Source organism: Platalea leucorodia, assembly GCF_965183815.1.
Source record: "Platalea leucorodia genome assembly, chromosome: Z".
Taxonomy (NCBI): Eukaryota; Metazoa; Chordata; class Aves; order Pelecaniformes; family Threskiornithidae; genus Platalea; species Platalea leucorodia.
Genome location: NC_138858.1, coordinates 74079967 through 74103824, shown reverse-complemented (window position 1 = coordinate 74103824; position 23858 = coordinate 74079967). Strand labels below are relative to the sequence as shown.

Sequence of the window (23858 nt, the reverse complement as noted above, 5' to 3'; positions counted from 1 at the left end):
CATCCTAAATCCAAAACACAGCACTATACCAGCTACTAAGAAGAAAATTAACTCTATCCCAGCTGAAACCAGGACAGTTGCTATTAATATACAACAACAGCCTATTGAGGTCAGGCTATATAATATATATTATATATATGATATATATATGTCATGTATATCATATATTATAATATACAATTATATATAATTATATAGATATTATATTATTAAATAATAAATATATATATTATATATGATATGAATATATAATATATATGATTCTGCATTTCCCAGCCTCCTTGGAACTGTTCTACAAGATTATTTAGGCACTGAACTTTTTATCTGTTTCAGTGGGAATTAGCCACTACAAGGACCTTTGAAAAACCAAGTCTTAAGCATGCAGGGGGGTGACTGAACCCTGCATCTCAGCTATGTAAAATAAAGCTTATATGTGTTCCCACATAAAGATTTTAGGTTTATACTAACTGATCACAAAGAGTTTGGGAGTTGGTAGGTAAGAACTTTCCTAATATTCCTACAGTCCCATTGTAAGCTCTTCTTTAGACAAGGTGTGGAGAAATAAGTCAGTTTCCAGGATAAGTCTTCAAGACTTCAGAAATGATTAAAAAGGTGCTTTTAAATGTTAAAAAAAAATTGCTAATCTATCCTTGACCAGAATGATATTTCCTCAAGGAAAACTACCAGTCTGCCCTGGCTCTGCTGCCTTGCTTCTGTTCGTTAGGATTCTCACCCTCCTCTGCATGTGATGTTTGCTGCAAGAGTGACACAAACCAGAGAAGAAAGTGAAGCTGGAAGGAACTAACAATCTTTTTTTTTTTTTTTTTTTTTTAATTAGAACATTTTTTTCTTTAAATAATCATGGCACAAACCAAGGAACATCACTAAATTAATGGACCATAAGTGACTTCCTGAATTGAAGTAGGTTGATTGAATAATCAAATTCTAAGGCCTAATGGAAATAATAAACCTTATTCAGTCTAACCTTGCAAAAAGAAAAAAAAAAAAAACAAAAACAAACTACTTAATGTTTTTATTGGAGAGATTTTTTACATCAAATGCCTAATGAGATGGCAAGCATGCATGAATAATTATTTTTACTTACAGTTCCTGTTAAAGAAAAGATGAACTATAATTCTTTCAGTCAGAAATAAAAATTCTTCCCTGATCATTAACATTAAATTGGCTTTTTATTTTTTATTCAAAGAAAGCAGCACATTTAAATTGACCTACAAATAGGAAGAATAAATATCTGTCTTTAATAAAATGAATGTTTTTCCCTCTCTTCTCTTCATAATATTTTTAGTTATTTTTAAAGTGCTTAATGGATATGGTAGAGAAATATTTACAAATATGTGAGCAAAAAAGCTCACAAAAAACCCACCACTCTTGGAAGTGTAACTGTTTTCAATCATCAGTTGGAAAATTGTTTCAGTTTTTCTGTGATAACAGTAGTACTCCCAGCAACTCCAAAATTTAGTGTTGATCAGTTCAGAAGTCACAGTACACTTTTTAATATTTTTCCAGGTGAAAAAGGTGCACTGATATTGAATAAGCTGGTTACTAACTCTCAGTACAGAGTAAGTATTAGTGGAAAAGTATATGAATTTTGACATTAAGTGATAAAGGTGTCTTATTTTGTTGAGCTTGATGCCTTTAAAGTTGCACTTCAACCACTGTTGGAACACTAGCCTCTTTTTTCTGCTATATCTATCCTATAACTTGTATACAAAGGGCTCAAGAAATCTTACCATCTGTGGTGATTTTTTTTTTTTTTTCATCTAAGAAATGAAGCTTCCCAAAGGCTGTCACTCAGACATAGCTGTGAACCAGATAAGCACTAAGTAAAAAATTAGCATGCACATTTTCCATAAAACTGTAGTATGTGGTGTTTTGCTGAGAAAAAAAAAAAAAAAAGGAATATAATCTTGTGGCCTTTCAATATTTAAAGGGGGCTTATAACAAAGATGGAGAAAGACTTATTACCAAGGCTTGTAGTGACAGGACAATGGGCAATGGTTTTAAACTGGTTTAAATAAGAAGGTAGATGTAGATTGGATATAAGGAAGACATTTTTTATGATGAGGGTGGCAAGACTGGGACAGCGTGCCCAGAAATGTTGTAGATGCCCTGTCCCTGGAAGTGTTCGAGGTCAGGTTGGACGGGGCTTTAAGCAACCTGATCTAGTGAAAGATGTACCTGCCCATGGCAGGGGGGTTGGACTACATGATCCTTGAAGGTCTATTCCAGACCAAACCATTCTATGATCTATTTTTTTCATCTGCATAAAATTAACATATGATTCGCAACTTCTTCTTGATTCTTCTTTGAGGATACAACATAGAGTGATGGCAGTATTTTCAGCTACTTTGACCTGAGAAGTTCTTTCTTTCTTTCTTACCCTAAACAAAAAGCACGCCAACTTCTTTATGCTTTTTTTTTTTTCTTTTATATAAATGTTTGAGTTTTTTTTTTTTTTTTTTATCAATTACTGCCACTAAAACCATTGTTCTGAAACTAGAGATCTGCCCCTTTGGCTGAAAATGGAACCACATTTCTCCCATTTTGTGGTTATACATAAGAAAATTGGCTCATGGGCATACCACTTCAGTGAAATTCTAGAATAAAGAGCAGAATGTCAGCCTGTCTTCAGGCTGAAGAGCTTGCAGAGTCTTTCAGATATTTTGCAGCTGACAAGGCTTTCTACAGAAAGGGCCAGCTGAGATGAACCTCCTCTGTAACCTTTGATGTTCTATAAAACTCTGAAAGCTTAAAAAAATATGCCAAAGCCCTCTATGGTTAGCGCTAACTGAAGAATATTTCAGTTCAAATTGCCTGTTGCATTGCCCTAGCACTACAGAAATTTTTTTAATGCAACATAATTATCATCTCCCCACTTATGGATTTGACTATAATAGATGTACATCTGTTTCTGTGCTTTCTCTCACAACTTTAGAACTGCCTATAAACACTTCCAAAGCCTCCTTAAAACTCTCCTTTGTTGTGCTGCTTGCACAAAACACTGGCATCAATTAGGTACTGCTGAGATCACTGCCTAGCGTATTGATCAGTACTGCCTCACTGTCTTGTATTCCCCCAGCATGTCTGTTTCCAACTGTTGTCTCATCTTAACCATACATTGTAAACACCATGGAAAGAGAGTTCTTGTTCTTTGCTTATATACCACCTAGTATAAGAGAGTCCTGGACCATGGCCAAGGTATGATGATAATACAAATATCAATAAGTTACATGAAAAATATATAAAAAGTAACAAAGCAGAAACATTTCTGAAGCGGGCAATTATTTTTGTCTTATTTTGAAAGCCCCCAAATGGTATAGATTCTGATTCTTTCATACCATTCAAACAATATGTCTTCTCCTTTCTCCCTAACACCACATTTTCAGTTAGAATTATTATCTCCTAACAGTTATTACAGCGTATTTACACCTGCACAGAATTAGCTTTCCCAAAGCAAACCTCTCAGTAATTCCAATTACAATGGAAGAAGAAAACTAGAATTGCAGCTGTCTGACAGTGAAAATGATCACAGAAGAATTTTATGCTTCCGCTATTGCAGGATGACTATAGCTTGGGACCATCTCACTACCCTGAAAATCTTCCTGAATGGTACTGAGGTAGCCATGGTGACCAGAAGGCACTGCTAAAAAAAACAGACACCACCAGAAATCACATTCCCAAGCCATGTCACTGATACTAACCATGCTATAGGTCAATTTATGCCATGTGTCATTAAAATGAGTGGTACTGACACAAGAACCGCATGATTTTATGTCACCAAATACACAGCTGTGATGCAATGGTGATCTTTATGAGACCCACATCATCTTTGTCATTTGAAGACACTTTTTAACAAGGAGAGAAGACCTAGGTTTAGCCTCAAAAAAAGGGTTACTCTCCAGACTAAAACAGATTTTGGGGGCAAAAATTTGAAGGATGACAGATGCTAAATGATGCAAACGAAGTTAGGTTAATTATCGCAGGATTAGGGACAGCATGAGGCATTGCTTGGAAGAGAAGATTAAGGGCATGATCAAAGTATAAGGTCACCTGGATTTTTTTCACTATCTTCAATGAGCTTTTCCTAAAGAAAGATGACTGAGTGTAGTATAGCAGATAATCAACAAAGACAAAATTTACAAAAATATTGGAGCTTATCTGTGAAAGTGACTAGTTTTTAAAAATTTAAGCGCGCCTTTGTTTTCACATGAAGGAAATTTAACTGGCCAGCACAGAAAAACAAACAAACAGACTACTTTACCAATGAAATTATGAAAAGATCTGGAGCTGCTGCAAGACTAGAGCACAGTTCGTACACGTGTGTGTGATGAGCACTGAGCAACAAGCAAGGGAGTTGTGGGAAGGTGCCACTGCTTCAGTCACCACTGCTCCTGAGACCTTCTTGCTCTTCCTCCTCCCCCTAGCAGGAGGGAGCAGAAGGGGAGCCAGAAGGAAAATTTTGGAATTAAAAGGTAGTAACCTATAAGAATATTTCTACAAGTACTCCTTATTTTTGAGTGCTTGTTTCTCTTTAACACGTGCAGTGAAATAGTCTTAAGAAGTTGGCTGTCTTCATTTTAATATGAGGCATAGATAAAGATACGCTGCTCCTATAGCTCATTGAAAAATATCTTCTAGGAATACTTTTTTTTCCAGGGGAAGAGCAGTCTGTGGAGATTAACATCCATCTCACCAGAGAGTCTTGTTAGTGAAGTATGAAAATAGATCAGATTTCTGCAGCATGATGAGAGCTGTGAGCTACAAGACAGAACATCTTTTTCAAAACATTTTTCCACCCCATCTTTATTCTCACTGACTTACCAACCACACAAAAGCTTACACAATGAATATAAATCATATCCAGGAGGAATTTCTCTCTTTCCTAAAGGCTGGGAGCAGACACATACATGTTGTTTTATTCTTCAAACAATGTGATGAATATTTTATGAGCTATGAAGCTCAGCAACTTCCATGAAAGAGACACCAAAGGAAGGCTGAGATTCTGCCCTCCCTTTTCCTCTCCCCTGGTTCACCTCCCACTCTTCAAAATTAACTTTTGCACATATGAGAAGTAGAATAGACTGTGGTCATACATATCCCCAAGAAATCTGTGACTTGTATGGCAATAACTTGTACTGTGTCACCTGTGTTTGTCTTGTGCTATTTGAAAGACCAGAGGGAAAAGGTTTTCAGCAGCACCTTCATGTGCCCCTAATTTTTTTTGCCCATGGGGAGGAAGGTGGTGGCTAATGTTGTCCCAGGACAGAGACGATTAATGCCAGAGGACTGAGAATTTGGGGAGGTGAAGTTTTAGGTCACTGTTGACAAAGCTCATGAGGTATATTACACAGCAGATTGCAACAATTACCTGCTCGGAGTTCCTTGAAGTGCTGTTTTTTCCCCAGTGTTCAGGCTAATCGTTTTTTTTTTCTCCCAGCCTAGCTTTGACTCACAGGAAATTACTGAAGTTCATAAAACATAGATATTTCAGACCTGATTCTTCACTACTAAGCAACTCATGCATGATTTATGCCTGTACAAAGCAGATGTAAGACAACAAGACTGAACTGATTGCATTTTATACCTGCTTTTATCTGGGTATAAAGGACTGCATAAATAGCAAAATGTGAAGCATCAGGCCCATTTTCTTAAACGAGTAGCAGAAGGATCTCTTTTCCCGAAGCTCAGTCTATGCTGTCAGAGTGGAAGTCTAATCATCATTGCACTGCAAGGAGAAAAGTCCCTTTTTCACCCAGGGCTGGTGGAATTTTTATGTTTGTAGAAGGTAAAATAAAGATAAGGGAAGCAAGAAATACATTTTCTTTCAGCCCTGACAAAGAAACTGATGACCTTCCTATTGTAGAACATGGTTTCCGGTTCAGACATTTTTTTGTGTACAGATACTGTGTTGCTACTGAGCTCAGCTAAATTAATGCTGAAGTCATGGAAGGAGTCTTTCAACCTGGGAGTGACAGATCTTGGCTATATGAGTGGAAATCAGGGAAGTTTATTAAGATTCTCAGGCTCGAAGTCTTAGACATTTGCAGCCTCAGAGCATCCTTAATAATAAATGATGCAACAGCCAGGCTAACAGGCCAGAAAAGAGACAGGATGGAAAGCTTAAGTGAGCATGACTTAGGTCAGCATTACAAAGCACACTGCCATTTTTGCTCAGGTGACTGCCAAGACTACACATGCATTCCTGAGATCCAAGTGACATAGTAAAGATAGTCCCTTTAGAAATCCCTATCACTCCTCCTCGTCTTTCTCATTTTATGATTATTAATAAAGACAATCTTTAGTGGATCCGTAATCTAAACCAATATGACTTCCTGAGTTAGACTTCAGTTCCATTCCAGAGCTTTGTTCTCAAAAGTACTGTTCAAGTTGCAAGCAAGAACTTCTTTCAAAAGATAAGGCTTGAGGGAGGAAAATGAGCATTTCTTGTTCCCATCTGTGGTTGTGCTGTGCTACTGTATCAGAGACTTCTGAACATCTTGCTGATGAAATCAATAGAAATCCTTTTTATTCTCTTAAAAAGGACAGAAAATCTGAATTCACACTCTCTCCTTTCCTCACTCTTCAGGCACTCAAAATACAGTGGCATTTAAAGCTGCTTATACTTCTTAAAAGTTTTGGTTCAAGAAAAGCTATCCAGACTTCAATTTCCATGTGTCAGACAGAGACCAAAGTAGAGAGGAAGTAAGAAAGAGAAAAGGACTAGACAAAGAGTGATTGCAGTCACTAAAAATACTGTTTAATCTGATTTCTGACTCCTAGTCCATCCCTGTCAGCCAGAAATCATTCAGGACTTTATAAGATTAAGGAGAAATTAGTTGAAGTTTCTATTTTTTCATCAAAAGATATCAAAAATCCATTCTGGGATAACTAAGTATTTTTAAAATAAATATATAACTTTTAGTTTTCCAATCATAAGTGCTTTTAATGTTCTAAATGCTGTATTGCGGCATATCTGCTTGGCTGTGAAAGTCCAGTTTCAGTGGGTAGAGTTATTAGACAAGAAGCTTATGCCTATTTATAGTCTAATAAGGCCTATGGTTGGTTTTTTGTTTTCATCCTGCTGCTTTTTTTTAAACAGTAACTCATGCCTAAAGGCAAAGAAAATCTGAAAATCAAGACAATAAATAACAAAAGGAGACAGCATCTCTGTGGAGTGGAGAAAAGGCAAAGTAATATATAGATGTAGAGTATTTTGACTTAATAAAATACATTAAAATAAATCAAATAAATCTGTACTTTAATTTTAGAACCTACGGTGAGAAGTCTTCAAAAGATTCTGTTTTCTATACCCTGAAAGTATCGTACTAGGTCAGCCCAGTGGTACATCCAAGTCCACTATTCTCTCTCTGGAAGCGGCTGTAGGAAGAATAAACAAGGAAGGATACTATCTGTAGCAGTGTTCTCCTAGCATCCATAACCAGTGGATTAGTACCTCCCTGCCTACTCCCTTCCATCTAAACATTTGCTGAGACAAGTGTAGCTTAATTCTTTCAAAGAATATTTCAGTCATTTTTAGTGTTGCAAACCAGAGACTTTGACTTCAAACTGTTTTCTTGGGGGGGGGGGTATTTGGTTCTTACTTTGTTATTAATTATTTTTTACTGTCATCTGTTTGGTACATTATGTAAAACAAAAAAAAAGTAGCTAACAAAACAGCATGGTGTTATGTTTGATATTATGTTTATGTTAATTTAACAAACCAGAGAAAATTATTATGACATTCTAGTTTCTCACAAGAGTTCCTACATGCTATTCTACTCTTATTTTTATTACTCATAAGAGAGACAAAATATCGACCTAAAATAATGATAGGCTGGAATACATATACGCATATAAAATCAGCCTCAGATGTTCTGAGGCTTTATTAAGTTGGATATCTTTTACTCTGCCACACAAAAAATGAAAATATAATGTTGACTGTACTCTGTCTTTTTATGCAAAATAATTTGAAGTTCAAATCCTGCTATGTTTACTTTCACAGAAAAGTATCTTCCTTCTCAAGATGTTTTTTTTTTTCATTTTATTGGATCTCTTTTTGCAATAAATTACTAGTAAATGTAACAAGAGACACCAGCATCTCTACCTTTGAAAACAATGAAATTATGTTTAGGAAATCTACATAGCTGCATCATATAAATGTAATAGAGGAACTGGAAAGAAGAAGACAGTATCATCGGTTATATTCAAAAATGTCTCTCAGAGTAAAATTTTCTATGAGTTTTTCCAATACCTTTCTAAGTAAAATGGAAAACTAAATGCAAAAGCAACCATTCAGCAAACATTTCACTGTGAAAAAAATTTTTAAAAAGTACAAAAACAATGGCCTTCCCCTCACTGCCAAAAGACTAAATGCTCCCAAATACAATATCAAGCCAATATCGAGTTACTATCAAGCTAATATTGAGTTAGCATAAAAAGGCCTGCTAATGCTCTCTATGCTTCTGGAATACTAGTCCCCAAAACAATGATAAAAAATCTGCAGTTACTTGTTGAAATGTTTTCGTAATTTTTAACTCCCTCTTTGGGTGAGACTCAGATGGCTTAAAGCCACTATCATTCCTCAGGCCACACAGCAGAAAAAAGCTGTGCAAAGGGGCAGGTGGCAGCTGGAATGTCTAAACCTGGGCCTCACTGACCACAGTTCTCTCTCTGTTGTTGTATTAAACAGCTGCCATAAGCACATGAGAAAGCATAGGCAGGCCAAAGATCTTTTCAGAAGTGAGAATTCGAAGGCGTAGATGGCTTTATTGCCAGGTAATGACATATGGAGCTTTTTACCTCTAGATAATGGCATGAAATTGCCTGAGGTCAGCAATGACTGAAAATTGTGACAATTAGATGGCTGCTTTGTGGCCTATAGGAAATGAATTGGTGGCCTCATTCCAGTTCTCTATCATAAAACAATTACAGCTAATGCTGATTGACATCTTTGATTGCAACCATGGCTGAGAGACCAAGGCTGAATGAGCCTTGAAAATAAACTGCCCTTCAACCCAGAAAAGTCAATCCTCCAAGCCAGAGGTGAGGCACATGTTAGAATAAGAAAAATGCACCTCTTTTCGCTCACTCTACAGGTAGAAAGTTTGTCTCTCCTACTAAATGCTAGTGCCTTCACTGCATCTGCTTAAAATTAAATAGAAAATGCAAGTCCTCTGGGAGGGCTTAGGCAAGATTTATTACATATCACTCTTTACTGCTTGCATTCCAGAAGCATGCAAGATTTCAGACAGTGAGGTCCTGTTGTGCTAAGTGGTATGCAGATGCCATGCCCAACAGCCCCCTCTCCAAACTGCTTGCCATCAAAACAAACGAGAGAGATGTGGGAGGCAAGAAGTACCATTACCAGTGTTTGACAGACAGGGCCTGAGGCTCAGTGAGGCAATGTAATAAATCTAAGTTCACACAGGTAATGTGTGGCAGAGAAAGGAGATGAAACAGAGGATTGGGTCATAGCTACAAAAGTAAGTTAAAGCCAAATAATTCTGGGTCACACAGATATTTCTTTACACATTTTGCTTGTGACACCACAGAAACAAAGCTGTGGATGAGTGTCCATATTTCATGCCATTCTAGCATTAGTGATGCACAATGGCAACGAAGAAGGTTTTGAGACTAAATTTGAATGTAAGAAAAAAATTAAATTCCTTCCCATTGCTTGAAGTATCTGTGACTGGCTAAATCCTATCCCAAACACACTCAGATCAGAAGATTTTACTTAAGAGGCTGTTCCTCAATCTGATAAAGGTTTCACATGCAGGAAGAAAACCCGAAACTCCTGTTCCCCACTGTTTATTTCACAGCAGAAAGGTCAGTTTGCACTGGCTATGTAAAATATGAGTAGTGGTAAACACATACATTGATTAGCATTTGAAAATGTCATGCTATTAAAACAAGAAAAAGAAAGTGGAGTTAGGAGTTAGAGTGATCCTACACAATGCATGGTTAAAATATGCTTCTTCTGAAGTAGTGGGAATTGAGAAAGAACAGAGTTGATGTCTATAGAGGTGCATGACTCCATGTTGGCAACTGTCCTTGACAGAAAATCCAAGGATTCAGCCTTCTCACCCCCTTCTGACTCCAGTTATAGTGTATGGGCTGTGGTACTGCTTGTCTTAGACACTGCAGTACAGCTTCAAGTCCTCAGAAAAGGTATGCAGCAGCAAAAATTTGCAACACTGCTTTTCCAGTGTGCTATAGTGAAGCATTTCAAGCATAAGACTTGAAATAACTTGATGTAAACAAAGATCAAAGAAACATAGAGGAAAATATGCTAATGTTCAGATGACGCATAAGCAACATCAAGTTAGAACTTACTTAATCTATCTGCCTTTTTCTTTTAAGACGAGTGTCTTTCACTGGCCTTACATTTTGGGAGGTTAAAACCAATGTAATCCTTTATCAGTTGTCCCACTGTACAAATGGGAAAGAGTTCTATCCTTTCTGAACTGTTCTTCATAACTCATTCTTTATTGACTAACTTATGAGCTGGAGCTGTCTCTTTCTGGGCTATATTCACAGAATTACATACAATTTGTTTAGTACAACTTAAGACATGACCACTTATCAGCTGAGATGTAAAAACTGGGCATGTGGATGTTCTTAACCCATTTCAGTTGCAAAGTATAATAGGTTAGCTTAAATCACCTTCATAATTTATATAATATATGATCTCAGAAAAGGTATTACTATATAACTAAATACAAAATGAATGGAGAGGACCCTAGAAATCTTGCCAGGGTAACAGGATGACCTGTAACCAGTGATATCTCTTTTTGGTATTGTTACAATGAAAAAATTAAAAAAAATCATACCCCTTTCTTACTATGATTCCTGCTGCCACTCCCTATAGTATTTTAACAGAGGATCAAGTCCAGGATCCCTTTTCTGTGATTCTTCCTACAATTTATGTGCTAGCTGGAGGGACCTTCAATAGTTTTAATTATTGATCACTGATAATAAAAGAGAGAAACAGGAAATCCAGTTGGTTATTACACAAATCCAAATAGGTTAACAGTATTAGTGCATCCTATGAACACCAAAAAGTAGAGAAAAAACATTTAAGTTACTGTTTTAAGTGCCATTCTAATAAAATCACAAGGCAAAAATCTCAAGACATAGACATAATGATATCTGAGAGTCTGTTTAAAAGATGGTGTAGAAGCAGAAACATCTCAGGCTTGACATGAAAAAATATGACTACTTTCAGATGATAGTGCAAATATCTCAATATGCAAAAAAAAATATACTTACAGACTTAGAGCCAAACACCTAACCAGTAAAAAAATCTGTATGAGTCCAATGGACTTTGAACCTATGGTGTTCCTCGTTCTGTTGAAAATTTATAACGAAGGAATCCTAACTCCAGCATTTCTCTTTTCTCTAAGTGGGTCTTCTTAGAGTGGATATTTATTTACTACTATTTATTTTCATTACAATTTACTACATATTACAATTTACTACAATTTATTTTCATTTAAAGAATTAGTGGCTTCATTACACTGTATTACTAAAATACCTGAAAGCTTCTAAATGCATTATCTACAGTTTGAAACAAGTTATCTTACTCTTTCAAAATGTAGGTCAACTGTCATTCTGCATAAAATTATATGAATTGCAAGGAACAAAGATCCTTTAATTTTCCTGTTAAGATCTCATTTAACCCTAGATTATGTGAATCTTTTAAATTGGCAAACTAAGGGTTATTATAAAACAAGAGAGCTATATAAAAAATCCACACGTAAAACAAATTTAGTAAATTGGCTTTTTTCCTGCTATATATACAAAATGGAAGGAAGTAATGTGACATTTTGTAGATGAAAAATGTATTATAACACAGAAATCCTTTGCTTCAGTCAAATCTTCATTAAAGAAGGGCACAAAAAGAAATATTTCTGTTATAACTGTACCTTATGTAGGTTAAAAGGAAAAAATACAGTGCAGGACTTACTGTATAATATACCCACTGACTATTAAGATATCCCATATTATAGATAAGAAATACCATTTTCCTCCTTGATGAAGAACTTCCTGGGGAATCATTCCAATGTCAACATTATGGCAGTTTATATCTCTGTGTGAGTTAAGAAGTGCAAAAGTTACATATCAATGAATATCAAATCAAATCAAAACATTGCTGAAAGAATTACTATGGCCATTTCCCACATGGCTTTGAAGATGCTGAACAATTGATGAAGCTTAATATAAAAAAGTACTTTGATTAGTTTCTTACAAGTCAGAGTAATGTATATACCTGGCTGCTGATTAATTATGAAACACGGCTCAAAACAACAAATGTAGTGCTGAGATACAAATCTATCACAGGATGCATCCCAGTGACTGGAACAAGTTATGAATTTATCTTATAAATTTTAAAAGTTCACAATTCAAAAGACTGCATCAGTAGGCTACCTGGAGTTCACAGCACAAGCTGTAATCCATTGCTAGCCTTGGCATCTTTTTTGTGGTCTTATGAAAAAGCTTTTTATTTGATTAAATAGTCCTTCTAATTGAAAAAATTGACTCCGTACAATCTGTCTTTGTGTTCCATACACTCCTGGTAAGCTGCAAAAATAAAATACCATTCTGATAAGATTTCAGAAGTCATGATAGACTGGGCTTCCTCTCCTTAGACTTTGTCATGCAAGTTTGAAAATCTTGACCCAGCCTTACACAGAATGTATCATGAGATAATATTTCCTGGGTAAGGCATACCTAATAAACAAAACAGAAGTGTATACAGCACATTTGTTATTATGACAAAAATGACACATAGAATAGCAACAGATCATAAGTTTTGGCGCAGCTTACTGATTGAGATGAATATTGATCATAAACGCACCTAACCTCTCTAGTTCTGACATAAAAAAAATATATTCTGTCTACTCGTTTTGGGATTTCACAGAATGCTATTTCCAGAGATTGGTCTATGGAAAATGTTCATGACCGGCAAATGTTTGAATGGTTCTCTTACTAATACACCAGGTTCTGACAGCTTTTTAGACCAAAGAAGACTTGCATATGATCTTCTGTTTTGTATGAACAACATATGAACTTGGAAGTTTAGCCTAAACTAAACTTAACAGATGAGAACTCACAAGAAATATCATAAGTTAATTTTCAGGAAAATTCTTATAAAACAATATCACTGAAGTTTACTCATTCTAATCTGAGGCACCGTGGGGAAAAGATCTTCTCTTCTGATTTTTCAGAGCTGTAAGCTTAGTTAGGTGTATACAATTAGCTTAAACAGTAACACATGGCCATTTTTTGTGCAAATTCCCAGTTGAGGGATGCATAAACAACATATTTGCATAAGCAAATGGCCAGCTAGTTTTCTACTAGGTCACATGCATGAATAAATACCTGACTTGTTTAAGTACAAGGGCTGTTTGTAGGCATATTAAATGCATGCTAATGTATGCGTGCAATTGTTCACCTCCAACTTTGAAAATATTGTTAAACTGGAAACAATTTTAATCATGATTTTTACCCAAACTTGAATAGTTTTAGAAGTGTAATCTGCATGTGAATTCAGCTCCTTGTGGCCTACTTATGCTCCAGAAATGGAATTTCTTACTCTCCAGTGTTCATAATTAATTAAAAAGTTGTCACCTGTACTGTTCTCTTCTTTCCTCCTGAAGTTTTTGATATTCAAGGACAATTAGGGTCTGTCTTACATCACAACTCAGTAAAATTTGTATTCTGTTTAAGTGGCAAGGTTGTAGTTGCAGGGGGGCTGCAGGGGTAGCCTCTGTGAGGAGTGGCCAGGGCTGCCCATGCTGGACACTGCCAGTTCCAGCAGACTGCAAAGTGGACCCACCCCAGTCAAAACTGAACCCATCAGCCACGCTGATGGTGGTGCCTCTGTGATAACATATTTAAGAAAGGGTAAAAAAACCTGCACATCAGCCATGAGAGAGAGGAGTGAGAAAATGTGAGAAACAGCCCTGTAGACTTCAAGATCCTGACCTTGATGGGAAGAAGGAGGGGGAGGAGGTGCTCCAGGCACCAGAGCAGAGATTCCCCTGCAGCCTGTGGTAAAGACCATGGTGAAGCAAGCTGTCTCCCTGCAGCCCATGAAGGTCCATGGTGGAGCAGATATCCCCCTGCAGCCCATGGAGGACTCCATGCCAGAGCAGATGGATGCCCGAATGAGGCTGTGAGCCTGAGGGCAGCCCATGTGGGAGCAGGCTCCTGGCAGGACCTGTGGATGCATGGAGAGAGGAGCCCACGCTGGAGCAGGTTTCCTGGCAGAAGCTGCGGCCTGTGAGGGCCTCTCAATGGAGCAGTCCGTTCCTGAAGGACTGCACCTTGTGGAGAGGATCCACACTGGAGCAGTTCTTAAAGAACTGTGTCCTGTGGTGGGGACCCCATGCTGGAGCATGGGAACAGTGTGAAGAGGAAGGACTGGCAGAGATAAAGTGTTATGGACTGACCACAACCCCCATTCCCCATCTGGCTGCACTGCTCACAGGGGGAGGAGGGAGAAGAGCTGGAAATGGAGGAGAGAAGTTGAGCCTGGGAAGATGGGGGGGTGGGAGGGAGAGGATGTTGGTTTTAGCTTTTTATTTGTTTCTCACTATTCTACTCTATTTTTAACTGGCAATACATTAAGTCAGTCTTTCCCAAGTTGAATAGGTTTTACCTGTGACTCTAATTGGTAAGTGATCTCCCTGTGTTTATCTCAACTTATGAGTTCTTTTCTTCTTATTTTCTCCCCCTGTCCTGTTGAGGAGGGGGAGTGAGAGAATGCCTGGGTGGGCATCTGGCATCCAGTGAAGATCAACCCATGGAACCACTCTAGGTTAACTTTGGAGCAACTACCACCTCTGGAGAAACTCCAGACGTGTTTCTCCCCACTATGTGACACAGTGGAACTAACAGGATCAGAGAGCAGAAAAAATTCCAAAATACAAAGAGAAATCCAACATGCTCATCTGCTTTGCTAGAGGAAAACTACAACAGGAAAATAACAGTAGGATTAATGTTCTAATTTCACAGAATCAGTTACAATGAACCATTACTTTGTCGTCCAACTGCAAACGTGGTTATTACTGTGTTAGAGTTGCAACACAAAAAAGATGACAGAGAAAGTCCAAAGTTCGCGTCATAGCCTATCTAAATGTACCTTCACAAAGTCTGTGGCCAGAATTTCTAACACTGTCATGCATGCATTTGAATGCATTTTTGTGCATACTGGAGTAATGTATAAAGATGCCCATAAAAATATATAAACTGTACATATACCATATAAAATATACATCTAGTTCCAGTTATGCCTTAATGTAAAGTTAGTTCCACAGCAACAGAGGAGTAGACCATTCTCAAAATACTTCTTTGATCTTTCGTTCCTTGAACATACCTCATTAAGGAGAGGAACCTAAAATACTGTGCTCTATTAATACTGAAAATACATTACTGTTCATGATGAATGGCTATTTGACATAAGGACTAGCATTATCTTATTGTAGTCTGCTGCTAAGCAGCCCTTCCAATTTAATTGCAGCTACCCATGAAGTAAAGCAGTTGTCAAGGTCACCAACAGTGTCAGATCCTAGCCTAAAGTTTCTGAAAACATCACTGGAATCTTATTTGAATGACTGAAGTATAAATAGTTGACTAAAATATTGTTGTTCAACGTACATCACACATAATGTCTTACATATTAATGTCTTACAACATCTTATAGCCTTTATCTCAATGTTCACAATTCAGAAGGATGCTTAATAATGTTCATAACATACATATTTCCCTGAATTCATAGGTTTCAACCAGAGAATTTACATTGCAATATTAATAATTTCATTATTAGTATTGTTTCTGCTTTTTGCAGAAAGTTATTTTCACTCACAAAACCTCTTGAATACAGAATTTGCTACAAGATACATGAAATTTCACTTGTCAAACTACAGAGGTTGCAAAGGACATTTTAAAGGACATTTTATTGTATGACCATATATTAGAAGTTTTCCCCTCTACCTCCTGCCTTTTTTGGAGGAAGAAAGGATGGATATTATTTGACTAACTTGGACAGCTCATCTGAAGCTGCTAAAATATATCATGTCCAATGCTTATTTAATGACTTCTTAAAATACATACCATTTATTTGACAGACCATGAGATATTGTGCACATCTAGTTTAAGAGCTTTATATCTTAATGTATACTGACTGCTAAATATGTTTTCTTTTCCAATCTGTAGAGAACTGTCCCTAACTAGAGTAGCATCATCAAACTGCATCACACTAAGACAGTCTCTTGTTCATTCCCATCTCATCACAGGATGAAGCTCTTGCAATCTCAGATGTGTGCAAGTACGTGCTTCTTTACAATGTCACAACAGATCACCCAATAAGAGGAGAAAAGCAAACTCTCGTAAAACCCAAACTATAAAACCATGGAATTGTAATGCCAGAAAGTTCAAAGTGCCATTTGGTTTTGACAAAATCCCCAATCAGATTACAACCTGAACCTTTGTTATGTACAGAAATATCCTTGAAAAAGAGTGGTCTTTTTTTTAAAGGTGCACCTTTTTAAAGGTAGGGCACAAATCTAACCCAAGTAGGATACTCTAAGAAAAAAGAAATAAGAAGAGACCTTTATATAAATGTATATGTATCTACACATATTGCATAGTGAAAGGTTGGGAACTATAAGGAATTACTCAAATAGCTTGGCACTTCTCTTAACACAGGGATCTGCTTCTTTCCCCCCCTTTTTTTTTCTTTTCAATTTGTCTATTGCTGTGAAGTGGTGACCATTCAGAAGGCTTTACGAATTTCAAGAATACTTGAAAAATATTAAAAGCAGGCTTAGATTCAGGGCATTGATTGTTAACCTGATCAAGATTGGATATTTTCTTCTTTTCAGCTGCAACTTGTTTTGTGACAGGGAAGACTTTACTAATGAAGTCACAGTGTTAAGGGACTTTAGCTCCTTTTATCAGCACTTGTGTTCACATGCTCAGGATCTCCCTAAGCCTTTCTCCATATCTGTCATGGTTTTGTCTCATCTTTTTTTAACATCCTCTATAATGAAACAATTTCGGTAGCTTTCCCTAGGAGCTCATTTATTTTTATTAGTGAGTGTGTTGCTGTTAGGTACATTTGGCTTCCTGTGTTGGCCTGCTGAACTTGCTAGAGAATTGAAATTTAATGATTTATAAAGTGATAAAATGATGAATAGAAGAATAAAACCTGAGACATAAAAGCCAAGTAAGAGAAATAAAGTTCAGAAGAAATGACTTTGTTTTTAATTGAAACATAAATTTGAGGACCAGAATTATGAGATTTCATTTCAACAAATGTGTATGGGGGTGAGTTTTAAGAGGCACAAGTGCTGGATATTGACCCATTCTGGGCTGATACGGCCCATTGTGCAAAGCTATATTTAAGTAATCTGAGGGCAGTAAAGGCCCAATGGGGTTGACAATCTGTATTGAAAAGCAGAAAACCATTCCCTTATGCACCATTCTGGTTAAAGCCAGGACCACCTTATCCATCCCTTTTCATATTAACAGATGACACTGATCAAGCTGTATGAAATGTATGTTTGTCTGCACATCAGCTGGGTGGGTCCCCCAACAGAGCAGATAAGAGCAGGTCTAAGCTGTCTTTCTAGCTCTCAGGAAGGTTGGGCTAGAGCAGCACCACTTAATCTGCCTACTTTACAGCCTCAGTGCCTACACTGCACAACAGTCAGGGGCAACTGGTGCAAGGAGATAATCTCCTTGGGCCATGTTCAGAGATTACTCTTGACTCTCTTGCCCACATTCAACAGTGGGGAGATGGGGACAGTCTTCTTACTTGGTCAACACTTTCTTTCCTCAGATTGTGGAGTCCTTCCTTGCCCTTCCACTTTTCCATTTTCATTTAATGACTTAATGGAAAGTATTAAGGTAGCTTTCTCTTCTCCTCCTCCTGACCCTTTTCACACCCTTCCATGTCAGCATACTCACCAATTCCCAATTGGCAGGGATGCTACAAAGGGCACTTTCCACAGTCCATTTGCTTGTCATAAGCTATCAGAAGCAGAAAATTCTGTTAAAGGACTGAAATGAGGAAGAGAAGGAGAAGAGAACAAAGAGAAGAAGAAGAAATCATTCTCCATTTTCCAGTGAGCCAGTATACTAACTAACAGGATCAGTAAAGTGTGAGTCCCATTCCCAAAGTGTTTACATGGGAAAAACAACTTTCTTTTTCTCAGAGGTCTGTTGAAGGCTGTTGCCCAGATTTAACAATTTAACTAGATTTCTCCTATCAGAATTGGGAAAAAAAAAAAAAAAAAAAAAAATCTCACCTCAAATGGAAAGGGAAAAAGATTTATAGAAATGTTTTCTTTCAGAAAGAGTTTAGCATTATATAACTAAGGGCTCAAAAATCTAAAGATGTGTCTTACAGTGCCTCTAGTTCATGAAGCTAACAATATAATTAAAAATAAAAATTGGAATGGATTTTAAGTTCATTTTGTTTGCCTTCTGATTCTTAAGGCTCAATTGTTTAAGTACCTTTTTTTTTATCACTGTAGATCACAGAATACTTTAGACAAAATGAACCTTATATTTTCAAGTATTTACATGGTTTAGGAAACCTGTATTCCAAGAAGACACCAGTCTCGAAATGAAGAAATCACAAGTAACTTAATAGAATAATTAAAAATACTTTAATTTCAAAAGAAGGAAGAAGTGAGGGGAGGAATAAATCAAAGTGAAACAAAGTTGTAGTAATAGCACTGACTCTGCAGTCTAAGTTTAAAATATGATCAGAAAATCACATGAGCAGTCAAAAACTTGATCAAGTCCTCCCTGAACTCCCAGAAATTCTCACTTCTCACTTCATATTGTAAGTAGACTATTGTAAACAGCCTCAGATTGACTTGGAGTTATCAGTCTATTGCACATCCATAATAACCCTTAACGAAGGACGCGGTATTATTACCATTCACTTAAAGCCTCCAGACCAAAGACATATATTTGTCTTCAGGTCTTTCCAGAAAGCACAGTGTAGTTAGCTAGTTTGCATATCATATTTAGCTTTGTTGTGAGTGGTAAATGCAAAGCTTTCATGATATGAACTCATCACCTTTTGGAAGGTTTTTAATTTTTCTTTAATACTTATGGAAATATTCTGAGTTTGCCATGCATATTAGTATTATATTTAAATTTCTGTTATGCAGAAAATTTAAAATGTATACATTATTTACTGAAAACAGAATAAGACATTCTGAGCTAGGCTTAGGGGAATCATTTTATAACCATATCATAAGAGCCTAAAAATGGCATTGAAACTTCCTGGCAAAGACTTTACTTCTCATACACTAGCAATTACTGCTATTAAACCAAAGTAAGACTATTGAAAACAACTTTTCCCTGAAAAGACTCCCCACAAAACAGTAAACTTGTAAAAAGCAGTGCCTTATTTTTGCTGTTGGAGGAGTTAATTTAAGCTTCCATGCACTGAAAACAGTTTCCTACAAAAATATCCGAGTTGTGCATTAGGTGGCTAGGGTTGCGCCTGCCTCTGAAGTAGCACTGGGCCTTCACAGAATACCAAGTACATAGTGCCTCTATGCGATAGCTGAAGGGGAAATAGTAAGAGCTTGATTTGGCAGGTAACATTTTCCCACTGCTTCTTGCAATTTTCTCCACGTTTATAGAAAAAAAAAAAAAAAAAGATCTAAGGATGAAGATTGGAGGGTAAGTTTTTGTAGATCATATAGAAAAAAGTTTTTTGGAAGTCATGACAGCCTTTTGATTAGCAAACATTTTTCATTGGCTAGTAATGCAATTTAAGACTTTTGAGAAAGGATTCCTCCCACAAGCTGTTTGTAAAGCTCCTAATTTTCTGACCATTTATTCAGCCAGCAAAGTAGCATGGAAAGCTATGCAGTTGGAAACATGGTTTATACTTTGATGCAAATGGTGAAAAATTTGGACCCTTACTGAGATGACAAATGTAATGATGTTTCACATATACTTAGTTCTTACAGTACAGACTACAAAAGACTTCTACAGATGAGGGACAGCAGAAAGAAAAAGCAATACTTTCTGAAAGGCAAAATAAGAATTTTATGTTTCGTTTGCCTCTTGTGTTCCACACGCCACACACTCCTAAAGCTTAGAAGTATAATTGACAGTGTTATCACTGTTAATAGCTGACCATTCAATTAAATACTACAAACAATTTCTTTTAAAAATGGATAAAAATCTGGGTCTTAAGGAGATAAAGATTAGCAAAGCATAAACAATCCTAATTCAACAACGACTCAAATTCTACATGAGTATCAGCAGAATAAAGCTACCATGAGAAATACAGGCCTATGAGAAGAACATTTTATCAGGCTGTAGGTTTCTATAGGAAAGTAATGTGAAGCTAGAAACACAAACCAGTATAAGATGCTATTTTAAACACGTTTCTTTTTTTATCACTATACATCAGCATTATAATTCCGCAATTCTGTATCTCAAAGTTGAGCTGCAACATTGTGTTTTGAAACTGTTAGTCATCTTATTTCAGTCACTGCTCCACTCTTTTTTCCATTCTTTTCTGAGTTTTTCAAGGTTAAAAAGCAGAGTCTTTTATGCTGGTAAAAATATTTAAAACAAAGCTATTCCTTAAATCACTGGTTTTAAATTCAGAGGACAATTCAGTTGCAGCACTAAGTGGCCAATAAAATGTACTTTTCCTACGTGTTACAAAAATAGATCTGTGGCAAACACTTTTTGGAAACAGGCAGAGCACAATTGTACTGCAGCTATGATATAGGTACAGATACACCTGACCTGCATCTGAGTGTACTCCAAAACCGGAAGTCTGGGAAAATGAACGTAAAGATAGCTTTTCTGCATTTATGTCTAAGCTGACTTTTACCAATGAGATCATGTCTGGAAGTTGCACAGTCAAGATCACAAGGTACAGTGTCACCTGAACATTGCTCTACTGATTCCTTACCCAAACTGTATATTTGTATGGTCCAACTCACATCGGCATAAGCTTGGAATTTGTGCACCAGTATCTACTGCTGCCCTAGATATACTCTAAGACAGTTTTCAATACGGTCTTGATAAGTAAAATATCACTACTTATTCTTTACCAAGCCAAAAAGGAAAACATGAATATGATCACCCTTAATCAGCCATAAGCACGAGGCTTACATACCAGCAAATTGAGTCTCAATTCAGCAGTTTAGTTTTTTGCCAGACTGTCATATTGCTGCATAGTTTCTAAGATTTTGGCTTGAAAAGATAGAAGGTACAGCAACATACAGAAAAAGGAAACAAACCAAAACTGTTCACCCTCTCCTCCCTTTTTTGTGAAACATCCATCAAAATCAGACAAGATAGACCTATTTTTGGTAATGTTTAAAAGTGTCCACACCACATTGCTTTATGTCAGACTAATTGGTTTCCAAAGATTGCTCTAAGGAATGAGGCAGATTGTTCAGACACCAAAACAGCAGTTTCAGTTGAAGGTGAAAGGGAATTCTCAGGATCTAATAATAACACAAAATATTATGCTATAATAACCTTGAAATGAACATGCACTCAGGCCCAAACTTCGTACACATAACAGTCTTTTAATATAATAACTTACATAGTGGCCACTAAACTTCTCTGCTAGCCTAATTATTTACATTTTTTCCATTGCTTTCATGCTGGTGCAATTCTTCATATTAACACAATCTAGGGAAAATAAGTCAGCCTCCTTTTGCCAAAACATGTTTTCTGTAAAGAAAATAACTTACTTACTGCACAAAATAAAGAGCTGCTTAGAACTGAAATTGCAACGGTCATTTGCATTTGTGCTTGTGCCATACAGATTTTTTTTGGTAGTTAGATAGGACTGTGCAAATGCTCTAGACTAAGAAGCTGAAACAAGCATCTGCTTTAACACAATTCAGTGCAATGTTCTTTGTGTTTCCCTTCTGTTTGGAGATACATGACTAAAATTTTATTTTAACCTGATCTTTGTTGTATTACACTTATACAGTAGCAAATTTTTGTTTTAAGCCACAGTTACTACTCTGAGATGATAATTAAGAGGAAACCCTGTTAGAAAGAATCAGTGATATAGGATGCTATAAACACCTGCAATTGAAATAAGCCTGGAATCTGTTGATAAACAAACTGATTTCAATAGACTTACCTGTTTAATGCTTTTAAAAGTCCAATACTTCCTCTTTACCATACAAATCTTTTAGCCACAGGGTGAAGTCAAAATAGAGCACTTGATCATGATAATCCCAACCTGTCATGGAAAACAACATCTCTCATGGCACCACACTCAGAATGCTTGAAACAAACCTGGAAGAAACAGATATTTTTACAATTTTATTGAAATATACTCAACCATGTCCTGGGATGAGGAAACATAAACATTTAATCAATGAATATATTATAAAGGAGTGAGTACAAAGCCATAAATATCGCCTGGTAAATATCAAGACCAGAGACTGCAAAGCTCACATTCCAGAGAACCTGTTTTTGCTGAGTATATGCAGCTATGTTATACTTACTGACCCATTAAAACTGTCAGGATTAAGACCCAGCATTTATCTTTTTAAAAAATTGCAGCTTTTCATATATAGACCTGTAAGTCCTTTTTCATATGAATTGCAAAAGGAAGATCATATTCTGAACAAAAGAGAATCTTGTCTTATAAAGGTCTTGGAAAGGATTCAGTAAAATTATAGTTAATTGTTCCATGAGTACCATTTCTTACAGTATCTTTGATAGAAAATGCAACCTGTAAACAGATGCAATGCAAACCCACACCAATCATGTGCTCTTCTTTTTACTAAGAAAAGGCACATAGACATGTAAAGTATTCAGGTGGCATATTTCAACATGGTTTTAATGCAGCCAGGGAAATTTACAGTTTTATCTAGCACTCTGCTTCTCTATAGTTTTAAGGTCCCTTGAGAAAATTTCCTATCATTTATAAGTACCTTTTAGTGATTCAAGTAAATACTTTTGTTACAATCTCTAAACATGTTTTTTCAGACTTTAAACTACAGTGGATCTACCTCCTTCACTAAAAAGATGGTTAATTTAGGTGAGCTGAATTTACTTAATAAAGATATTTTTCTCATCTTTGTTCTCTGTCACTGAAATCTTCAGGCCAATGCACAGATATCATGGGGAATACCAGATGGCATGCAGATCATGGACAGTTCCTCCAGAAGATACACTGATCTGGGCTTTCCTTAGAAGTGCCAACTTATTATTTCAGTCCCTGTTGAAACTTAAAGAGTGACTGAGCACTACTCCTAAACATCTCCAAAATTCTGGATGTTCCCCACCTTTCCCACTGAGAGGAATGTCTCCTTCTCAAGCGTTGCACATGTTTTTTTAATAGAGAGAAGGAAAATGTGGCACAGAGGTGAGTGCTAGTGCATACATATGAATTCAAGATAAAAATAAAATATTCTATACAAATTCAGAAATATCCTAGGTAAAATGCCAGTAGATTTCTTGCCTAACTGTGCAAAGTATTTCACTACTGTGTTAACATAGAGTATGACTTCTCAATAAATCAAATTTGTTAGACTGCTACAACTGAGCTAAAACCAGTGGGTCAAAAGAGAAACTGCTACTTAACCTCCACCAGTCATTAGTAGTTTTTTTTAAAGTTAGTTACACAAACAGAAGGTATTTCTGAAAAAGCGATAAGATTGCACTTTTATCCCAGTTTTAAAGTGCGAGTTTGGTGCGTCTGAGGCATTATGCATCACCATGAAAAACAAAGTTTCCAAGTCTACAAAATTTGTCGTATTTTCTATGACTTCAAATGGGAGAACAAACATGTCCAGAGTTTTAGG

At 36.5% G+C, this 23858-nt stretch overlaps 1 protein-coding gene across 1 annotated transcript in view; it reads right to left on the bottom strand.

Annotated features, from left to right (window-relative positions):
• The window catches only part of LINGO2 (leucine rich repeat and Ig domain containing 2), a gene marked incomplete at its 3' end in the record, with an annotated part of 160579 nt that extends 138306 nt beyond the window's left edge, over positions 1–22273 (bottom strand). Inside the window, exon 1 of the mRNA XM_082335558.1 lies at positions 22184–22273. Within this exon, the coding sequence (XP_082191684.1) occupies positions 22184–22225 (42 nt within the window). The 5' untranslated portion in view covers positions 22226–22273. The remainder of the gene's footprint in view (positions 1–22183) is intronic.
• Between the last annotated feature and the right edge of the window lie 1585 nt (positions 22274–23858).